Source organism: Alosa sapidissima, chromosome 11 (assembly GCF_018492685.1).
Source record: "Alosa sapidissima isolate fAloSap1 chromosome 11, fAloSap1.pri, whole genome shotgun sequence".
In the NCBI taxonomy this organism is placed as follows: domain Eukaryota; kingdom Metazoa; phylum Chordata; class Actinopteri; order Clupeiformes; family Clupeidae; genus Alosa; species Alosa sapidissima.
The window spans coordinates 34,070,218-34,081,259 of record NC_055967.1 but is presented as its reverse complement, the minus strand read 5'-3'; the positions used below and the strand labels follow the sequence as shown (position 1 = coordinate 34,081,259).

The window sequence follows — 11,042 nt, the reverse complement described above, 5'->3', positions numbered from 1 at the left end:
CCAAACGCCGCTGTCCCCTGGATCAGTCCTCATTAGCCTGTGACCCTCTAACGGACAAACAACATTTAAACTAAAGTTAAAACTCAGATGATCACTGGATTCTTGGAGAATCGAAGGCTTTTTGTTGTTTGTAGATCTTCTGGCTCCAGTGGTTAATCATCCAAATCACTAAATTGTATAACCACCAACTTTAATTGGCGATAGTATAGGCCCTAGACTATTTTCCGATGACGTTGGCGTCAGCTGTGGACGTGACCACGAAGATATTGGTCAATGGCCATACAGTACATGAAAAAATGTGTTGTTGAGGCTGGTGGGGCGAACTCCCAGTGGAACTAGCCAAGGTGCTGAAAAGAGAGAGGCTACCAGAGGCCACGGAGTTCCCAAAGAGCAATAAAATGATGGTCATGCAATTTCCATGGAAGAGTTGCGTCAGTCAATGTTGTTATTGTCTACAAAAACGTTTGAAAAATCGCTAAAACGTCGATGGTCTACATCATTACATAACGCTTTGACATTACGCCTCCATAGTGCTGCTCTATAGCCTACATGCAGTTACTCTGGATCTGAAACAAAAAATCGTGTAGGATATATGGCCCACACAATCTGAATATGGGCTTTTATACAGTAATATGTAGGTCTGTCATTGCAATTACGTCTCTGTTAGAGTTATTGTCATTCATCATCCTGTTGTTAAATGGTGGATGCATCATACAACGGAACGCTGTAAAGAGACGGTATTTGAAATGTCTGTTGCTGGTATTGGATGTTTATTGTTTGGCTTTTACTGTAGTCCGCATGTGCCTTCAACATATGAATTAGCCTGCAGTTTTTCTCGATTTCTCGATTGCTTAGAAGCAGTTAATGAAACTGGGATCCACTTGATCATGATATTTACTTTAACACAGCAGAAGTCATCTTTTTGCAAGTGATAACATATTTTCATTGGTTTAACGCATCCTTAACACATCCTTTTTCAAAACATTTAACAGTTCTCATACAAAGACTCCAAACATCATTGGGTTACCTGTGTGAGACAAATAGGTGCTTACTGTCTTACATGTCAGTGACCATTACATCTTAGGAAGAATGCATTCAATTAGTTTGTATTCAATACATTTAGTCTTTTCACAGTTTTATGGCACTATGGCACAGATATAGCAAAAATGAAGGCTGATACTCCTCATTTTGAGAACTATGTTTTGCATCTTTGTCCAGTGTGTAATGATTGATTGAAATCATACAGGTGATTTGACTAGGCTGTGTTGATGTGTTGGCAACGTGTGCTTTTGCGGCAATTTTTAAATGTTTTTAGAGTATACGTATTTTGGCTTCTGTTTAGAGTGCTTCTGTTTAGACCTGTGTGTCAATTGTTTTGAAAACATAATATCAGAGTTGACAAAAGCAAAACGATCGAGAAAAACTGCAAAAGGTGCACTACTGCCCCCTAAAGGTGTTTCAAAATATACTTATTTGATCTCTCTCGCGCTCTCTCTCGCTCTCCCTCTCACACACACACACACACACACCACACACACACAGAGTGGTAAAAAATATATTAAAGGGCAAGGCCAATAACCAATGCAGTGGACCTCAACTGCAAAAAACACATTTATTGTTAAAAAGCGCATTGTTTGCATGACTCATGTGTTTCTGTAAATACAATTTGCATGGGCTTATTTTATTGTTAGAAGCAGCTGGATCATGCTGTGTTGCAGTGATAAAAGATGGGGGTGATGATAGTGGAGAAGGTCCAACTTCCTGGGCAGGCCCACTCGCTGAGAGCAGTCTGTTCTTCCAAAGAAAGTGAGCGACCGAGTGAGTGAGCTGACTCCTAGAAGAAGGTCCTGTAACAAAACAAAAAGCAAGCATAGCTAAACCAATGCCCAGTACAAGGACAGATAAGATGTTTCACCCAAGAGCATGCCTTACGTTTCCCTCCAAATATATATGCATATCAATCGAGGGAAGATCTGAAAGTGTGAAATAATGAGGCCAAAGAAGCACAGTGGCAGAACAGCATGTTGTGAATTCAAACAATTCATTTCACATAATTCTGCACGTTATGAGGCCAGAAAAAGGTCTTCTTCTCTACCCTCCAATCCTTCTTGACAGCTCCAATTTAAATCAGCCTAACCTGTCAATTGGTGTCATATTATGTGGAAAGGACAACATGCTGTGAATGAATGTGAAAATAATCCTTCTGTATGACACAGACCCTTTAAACAACATCGATCAGAACAACTGCTGAGATTTCAACCTGCTAAGGCTGAAACAAATGATGTGGTCTTCACAAATACGACTTGAGTAGTGCCAGAAGCCTACACAAATACTGTAGTTGTAGAAGGCCTACATACAGTATTTCAAAGCTCATGTCTTAATTTACCATGACTATAACACACAGCAGCGAGTAGAGATTCAGACTTACAGAGATTTAGACCTAAATCCTGGCTGAGTTTTAATTAACAGCAATCAAACTAAAAAAACTTCAGATCAATCAATTTTAGAGGGAACTGAGAGTGACACTTAATAGGGGCTTACTCATCACTATGTTAGCAAACTATTGTAGCTGACTATGATTATACTGTACATACATACAGAGGAGGTAATCTACTGCCAGATTCCTTAAAATGGAAGGTTTGAGAGCTGTAATCTGTGATAGGCAGAAGTGCCAGATTGAGACTGAGATTGAGCAAAGATGGGGCCCATGCAAACGAATGAGGCACACACCACACAGGCTGTGGCACACCCAGAGACTCTGGAGGCTGCCGCCCAGGCTAGAGAGGGAGTTACCCTGGGGAGGAGGTGGGCAGGCCCTGCCTCGCCGGAGGCCTCAGGGCCCGGGGGCAGCTACGGCCGGGATCGGTAGCCGTGTCTGTACAGAGTTGTACTGCCCACGGTAAACTGTCTGTTTGCAGGGGGACTGACTGATGCTGCCTTAGGGCTGAACATACAGACGACAGGTTCAGTCTTCACAACAGGCACACAAGGAAAACAACAAGCTCATTGATCAAACACTAGGGGCCCGAGTTTGAGAGCGAAAATATCCTGGCAGAAATGAATTTTTACTCCGATCGGGTTAGGTAATGCCTGGGCGATAAATAAAATGTGAACATTTGAATGCACCTGTCTCAATCTACCACTGTAATTTACTCATCTCGCAAAGAAATATCAATCCACTTTATCGGAAGAGTGGAATTTATCCACACAGATTTCTGTATGAGCAAGGAAGAGCAAACCTGCATAATGAGTCAAGTTAACTCGAGTTAAAAGGTTAAATCAATTGAAAGAGTTTTGAGTGTGGAAATTTGTAACTAATTTGCAATTTGTCTGATTTAAATAACATGCTCAAAAAGCAATAAATGAGTGTTTTGATTAAATAAACCTCTCTTCTTTTTTCTCTTTTTTCTTGTTGTTTCTATTCACAAATTGTCATCTAATTAGATGACACAGATGTCAACGCATTCTCCAAAGCTCTGTTTTCTTCAGTGCACACAATGCAGAAAGATATAGTGCCTCTGTCATAAGCTCACAATCTCACATACTGTACATGATCTTATTATGTACTGTACTGCTCCCTGCTGCTCCTGTTTCATAACTATCCCAGATAGGCATCACCCAAGGATTAAAGTTCTCCGTCATAGGACGGATTTCCGTCAATTTGATTTTAGAAATGTCATATTTGAGATCGATGCAGATCTGATGAGAAAAAAAATAGGAGGGGGGGGGGGGGGGCTATCACCTTTGCTTTTCCAAAGAACACATATGGAGGACTATAACGGTCTAAAAGTTGGATTATAGTGACACATTAGAGACAGCTGATGAGGTTGGCCAATCCGTTTAACTTTTTTGGATATGATATTGTGAGCTCTATGTGCGAATTCGGAGAAGAAGCGTAGGCTGTGTTCTTTCCGTGAATCAATGTAGACAATTTCTTACCATCGCGAACTCTTGTCAGGGGAGGTCATTCATTTTGGGTGTCACCTATGACTTGAACAGATAGCCTTCTATGCCACCCGATGTAGGCTACTATTATTGTTACAGTTTTTAATCAATGCAACTAACATTATGTGTAAAGCGACGCAATATAAACCGTAGCCTATGCAATTTATTATCCCGTCTGTTATGACATGTACAACAATGTTTTTCACAATTTGCGACGGAAGGTTTTGACTGAGCGTGTTAGCATAAAAAAAATAATATCACTGTCATCATCGCGAACTGTTGAGTAAGGGGGTCAGTCTGTTTGTGACGCACAGACAGCCTTGTAGCCTATTTTGCTTAGGCCTCACTTTTAACGACAGTAGGTTGTGAGTGTATGTTGACAAAAAATAACCATACAATTAAAATAGTCAACTTAAAACTTTGCTATAAAATATTATTCATTTATAACACAAAACCATAACCAGTAGGCCTACCAGAACCTCGCATATTAGCGTCATGATTTGTGTGCGTCTATTTGGCAAGGCCACTAGCTGTCATGGATGCGTTGTTGCTAAAGGAAGGCAGGTGTCAAAAGTTTAAAAAAATAAATGGAGATGGGCAGCTGTTGGAAACGGGGGAGAACTAACAAGCCACGGTGTAAAGAAATTAAAGCGCCAGGGGTTTGCTTTTGCGCGGTTCGCTGCAAGAAAATTGTTTATGGATGCAATAGGAAAACGTTTTAGCACGCCACCAATCAGAAGACCGCCATAAGGTTAACGTTCGTGCACTTCAGGACATCTTCCCTACCTGGTGCAACTAGCCACCACGACAGAGGTAGGCTACGTTTATCTATGGCTGACCGTTTTTACGTTAGAAAGTAGGCTACGCATGTTCTTTCATAGCGCAACACAACCTGTCCCTCACCATATCGCAACCCTTTTGTCAACCTTATACAATCTGTTGCTGAAGACAAAAGCACCATCTCCAGATTGTCATTATCAAATGCGCAGACCTCCTGCATGAGCACACACAGTATTGCTGCTCATTGGAAAACTGAGTTGTCTGTAAAACTCAAAATTACCATGTTTTCATTAAATGCGGATGAGGCAACAAATGGAAATATGAACAATATCTAGAATGTTCTGATTCGTTACTTTGATGAGGAAATGGGAAGTCTTACAAACTTGATTTTATAGATTTTACTTGGTGTAGAATTGCATATTAACAAGAAAAAAATCTCCCCTTTAAACACTTTTGGCCTGAAGTAATTAAATAAGAGTGTGTTAAAGCCTTTCTACAATATTGCTGCAGTAGAAAAGAACAGCAATGGCTAATCAGCAATGGTCAGGGATGGTACTAAAATATATTTTTGTTCATCAGGAAAACTCAAATCTCAATCAAGAACACTCTCAATTCGCCTTATTCACATGGTGGCCATTGGCGGCTAAAACGAGGCTACAGGGTACACAAACCATAGGATTGTTATGTTCTATGCATTCACCTGTAGGTGGCATTAATTTTATAGTAAGTGTACCCTGTAGCCTCGTTTTGGTTTAAACAATGGCCGCAGTGTGAATAAGGCGAATACTCCCTTTACTTTGCTGTTTGCATCTTTTTGTACATTAAAAACCAATAGGTCGCGACCGCAAAAGGGGTGCTATCTCTATAGGTAGATATGTATGACTTATGGCCTGAAAAAAGTTCAAACGATTCTTTTTCACTTTAATCCCTGTGGCATCACCCCCCCGGTGATGCCTATCTGGGACACCCCGTGATATATCTAGTAAAATGCAAATTAATATCTCACCAAAGGTCCAAGTGTGGCTGGAGAACTCACTGTATTGCTACAAAATGGAACAACTTCGAAGTGTATTGCAGCCAAACGCAAAGCAGGTAGTCACAACCTCTCTTTGAACATCTCTTCTCTTTGAACTATTCAATCTCGGTATGTCCACTCTTTCCCACTAAGTACAGTAAACTTGGAAAATGTTAGATGTTGGACACCTGCCCCGGAGAGTATTGGGACTCATTATATGGGTTGTAGCCTATGTCATGAAACAACGTGCAATAAACAACGTGCATAAATAGGCTACATTAGTTTAATTATTTCAAAGCAATGCCTACCTGCAGGTTGTTTATAGTAACAGTATTTTAACGTATGGTCAGCGCGCATGGTAGCATTAGGCTATAAACATCAAACTGTCAGTGCATAGACACAAGATCGATCTTCCTATGTCCACCTGTTCAGATTTCGATCCGAAATTTCATTCTCAAACTCAGGCCCAATAAGTGCTTTTTGGATAATGGATTTTAATTACAGTTGGTTTAATCCACTGAAGGAAGAGCTTTAATCTCACACATCCAATATGATTACACAGGACGGATGGTTTGGATTTGATTATGAACATCTAGCTATGGATTGATTACAAAGAGACAAAGGAGAGGCAGAGAGGAGATGGACAGGAGATAGATGAACTGTGTGGTGGGAGTACGTACACTTCATCCTCATAGTCCTTTGGTGGGGACACTGCTATGACCAGATCAATCCAGTCCTGAGAAACACATCAACATTCATGCATTGGCAAAATGTACAATCATTAGTATTGAGAGAAAACACATTTTTGGACATTTTCTTTGTTAAGGGAATGTGTGTGAGATCCAGAAGGTCTTGCTCACTATAAATAACTGCTGTAGTGACTTTGGGTCAACAAAGAACACAAGTGTGAAATAATGGACATTACAATATGATGGAATACAGCACAATACATAGACTATATTTTTGCACTGAGGCTGATATGGGAGGTCACGTGTTATCATATCGGCTCTGCACCTGTAGGCAGTGATTAAAGTGGGATTTGGCAGGTGCATGGACAGATTATGAACTTTCGGCCCCTGGGCCTAGATGTATTAAGGGCCCCCCACTAATTGTCGTATATGTGGGAGGGAGGTTTGGGGGTCCTCCCCTAGAACATTTTTAATTTGTTTGATGTCATTTCCTGTATTCTGGTGCATTTTGGGGATGGCCAATACTAAATTCAATCAGATTCATCCTGATTTGTTGATATTGAGGCAATGATTCCATGCAAAGGCTTGGGCTTCAGGGCCCCCTGGGCCTGGGCCCGGTAGGCCCGTGCAGTAATCCATCCCTGGGCAGGTGGGGAACCCTAAAATCCAGTGTCGGTGCAACGGGGAAAAATTACTCACCGTTGGACATTGAGTATCGTGGTGTAGCAATACATTTAGGACAATAATTGCTAGCTTCTTGGTCACCTCTGTACACGCGAAAAATTAACTCATCATTTATTTTAACAATATCATCGTGGTATCGTTGGTATGAAAGAATATATTTATTATTCATTTATCTGAGGTGGCGGAACTGCGTTCCTCCTCGTTCCCCCCCACTCCGACTGTAGGCAGGAGGAGTGACTGAATGAGAGGGTTGGACGAGCTCCTTACCCCTCCACTTTTCCAGGCCCTTTCCAGGGAGTTCTGTCCCTCAGTGAGGGTGACGTCAGTCAGGATTTTCCCATTCACTGCCATCACCTCATCACCTATTGCAATCCCACCTAGACACACACACACACACACACACACACACACACAACACACACACACACACACACACATAACAATGTCAAAACTGATGCACATACACTAATTCAAAATAGCACACAGCCGTTCAGGGACTGGCTTTTTCACAGCAAGCTTTGGGCTTTACGGTATGTGTGTTTCCCTAGATTGCTCTGAATGCCACAACACTGCTCAACAGCAGCATCTGTTTGGGATTAGACATAACACATAAGGTCTGAATACCTATGTTGAGACTTGCTAAATGAGCTCACCATGTTTGTCTGCGGCACCACCATCATAGACGGCTGACACCACAAGCTTCCCAAGAGGGGACTCAACCCCTCCCTCCACCGCTACGTCTAGTTGTCCATCCTGTGCAAAGAAAGGGCAGAAGATGCACAAATCTTTTTTAAAAAAGTGACTATTTTGTTCCCCCACAACTGTTTCAAAGCACTTGTGGTCAGTGACAGAAAAAATGACTTCCCGCTCCGTCATGTCAGTGTACCTGTTTTACAAATAAATATATAAATACTGGTAATGAATGAATGATAAACACCGGATGAAAACAGCAAAAAAAAAAAAAAAAAAGCAGCAGAGTGATTACCTTTTTAATTCTGAGCAGCCGGATGTCCCGCTCTGCTACTTGCTCTGGAGTGAACTGTTATTTCACAAGACACAATACAATATCACAATGAGAATTCACCAGCTCTGTTACCAGCTCCAGATAGCACAACTGAACCATGGTGATGTTTCATACTGTGACAATGCACTCAGGAAAGAGGAGATTAGATGTCATGTGATGAGTGCAAAGGGCTCTGACATGCTAACAGCACCAACTGATACACAAAGGGTTCGTCAGACAAAGCTGTATAAACTTGTCTCAGACAAAGAATAGTCCCTTAATCGAGTTACTGGGATAGACACAGGAAATTCAATTCAGACTTGCCCACTAGAGCAGGGCTTCAAATCAGCAAGTGGTGAAATAGTGAACACGTACCATGGAGTATGGGTCAAAGCCTTCCTCGTATTTCCGAAATCCCTGAGGACAGAGCATGTGGGAGGGTGTTCAATAAGGTGGACACACAGAAAGAGCCCGGAGGTAATTTGTTTTGAGCCACAAATAAGCCTGTCTGCATTGATGAATTCCCCATCCCTCACAGGAAACTCCCCTCTGTAATGGACTTGATGAATCTGTGATTAATGTGCCCAACAGAACCAGGTTTCTAACACCTCTGTCATTAGGTCAAGGAGGTGGAGATATTTTCTGTAATTGGTTTGGACAAGACAGTTCTTCCTTGCAATAATCTTGAATGAATTAGAAAACCATACCGTGGCAGTTTCAAAACAAGATTTCATTTGACAACCAAAACCACACTAAGTCTTCTATTGAAAAAAAATGGAGGTCAGAAATGTAAAAGCCACTGTCGAAAATGTTATTAAGTTTAATGTGTAAAGGTTTCAGATTTAATGCGGCACTTACTGAGGCCCATTCTAGAAGATAGACTGATAGTTCTGCTCCCACAATAGAAACTACAGACATTCAGTGTCGGAGCAAGAAATGTTGCCATGACTGTACAGTAGTTTATGAGTCTGACATTTGAGACAGCACGACAATGAGAACTGGTCATTTCTCTCCATGTAGCGGCAGACATCAACAAGGTTGCTCTAGCTGGCCTTCAGTTGAGGCCAAAGCCATTCTGTGCTTTCTCATGCATCACAGAGGTCATCTGGGGTCATGACAGGATGATGCCACATCCATTTGAATTACCTGGCCACAGCACTGATGTTTGAATTTCAAACGATGTCCCTCCTGCCAAACTAATTACATGGCTCATACAAGATCAATTCAGATAAAATTAAACTAAACCGCCTTCAAACAGTTTGAATGTACTGAATGTGATGCTAACATTACTTATACCCTGGCTGTGGAATAATGGCACTGTCATTGAAATGAACTAGCTATAGATAAGTAATCACTATAATGGTTATGGCAGAGTCTCTGAACTGACTGACGATCAAATCCGTTTCCTGTGAGTATGTGTAGAAGTGGATCACAGTCTCAGCATATTCGGAGGAGCATACATTTTTTTTTCACACAGTCATACATTTAAGAAGATGGAGAACAAGAACAGACAGAAGCATCATGGAAAGCCATTACCACTACTCACTATCATCTACTCTAGCAACCAAACATCAGTCAGCTATCAACATAGAAAAACCTATCACTAATCACTAATATTCACATGCAAAGTTAGGAAACAGTTAAACTTGCTTAACTTAAAACCATTAGGCCTACACTGCAGAAGACACACCATACAAACAACCCATTCATTTCCAGTCAGGATAGGACAACAGACATATAGAAGAAAAATGGTCTTGATTTATCCAGCAGTAAATCTTGATTTATCCAGCAGTACATTATAAGTTTCAACACTTCACCCCACATTGAGTAAACAGATTACTGTAATGTGCTATATAATAAATATGCCATCTGAAGATGTTATGGCACAAAATATATCAGTAACACACACACTACAACTAATCCTTAAAAAATAAAATATGTAATATGTCTGATTGATTTTGCTATTCCCTCTGCTGAAACAATTACCTCCACCCACTTTTGGTTCTCTTATTGCAGATGCATGTTGCTGATTAGAAATTCTGGTTGAATAAATCATTACTTTTGTAACAGTGAGATAAAAAGAAGGACAGATCTCTGAAGGTAAAATAATAAATAAAAGAGTGCTATCCTGAATGGCAGCCAGTTGTAGTGTAAATCAGTTGAGGTAATGCATAAATATGGTCTGCTCAGGCAGGTGGCAAGAGTCCCACTGATGCAGAGTAAAACATGGCTGTCATTGAGGTTTGACAGAGTGCCGTTGGAGAGAACATTGTGGAGTGTGAGTTACTTGTTTCCTGTGGGACTTAAAAGATGTGTTGTACACCACCATCCTCTTCAGCATCTCCGGCGGCTGGAACACACGGCCAGAAATCTGGTGTTAATCATCAGGCTCAGAATTAATACTGCAGCTTGATGTGATTGCACATGTCTATGTGGTCAAGGGGTGTGTGTGTGTGTGTGTGCGTGTGTGTGTGTGTGTGTGTGTGTGTGTGTGTGTGTGTGTGTGTGTGTGTGCGCGTGTGTGTGTGTGCGCGTTTCACTAATCAGGACCACCTAACCCAGATCACATCTAACACTGATTTAAATGACTGCTCAAACAAAGAGGTCCCTCTGAGGCCATGCTTTATAATGGAGGTGGGTGGTGTATGCACATCAGCAGATGATCAGCAGGGACAGGGACAGGGCAGGGACAGGGACACAGGGCGGGAACGGACAACCATGTCAGCAAACACACACACACAATACACACACACACACACACACACACACACACACACACACACACACACACACACAATACACACACACACACACAAACACACACTCTCGCGAGTGTGGACAGGATGATCCATTATACAATACTGCCCTCCTGTACAGTGAGGGAATGAGACCATATGAGAGCAGTAACTGGGATCTTTGCCGCAGG

General features: G+C 41.5%; 1 protein-coding gene across 1 annotated transcript in view; it reads right to left on the bottom strand.

Annotated features, from left to right (window-relative positions):
* Positions 1-1,598: 1,598 nt before the first annotated feature.
* ush1c (Usher syndrome 1C) overlaps positions 1,599-11,042 on the bottom strand; it is a 32,298-nt gene continuing 22,854 nt past the window's right edge. Inside the window, exons 16-21 of the mRNA XM_042109158.1 lie at positions 8,492-8,533; positions 8,099-8,152; positions 7,767-7,866; positions 7,381-7,490; positions 6,421-6,476; positions 1,599-1,847 (exon numbers count right to left, since the gene is read on the bottom strand). Coding sequence (XP_041965092.1) covers positions 1,835-1,847; positions 6,421-6,476; positions 7,381-7,490; positions 7,767-7,866; positions 8,099-8,152; positions 8,492-8,533 — 375 coding nt within the window. The 3' untranslated portion in view covers positions 1,599-1,834. The remainder of the gene's footprint in view (positions 1,848-6,420; positions 6,477-7,380; positions 7,491-7,766; positions 7,867-8,098; positions 8,153-8,491; positions 8,534-11,042) is intronic.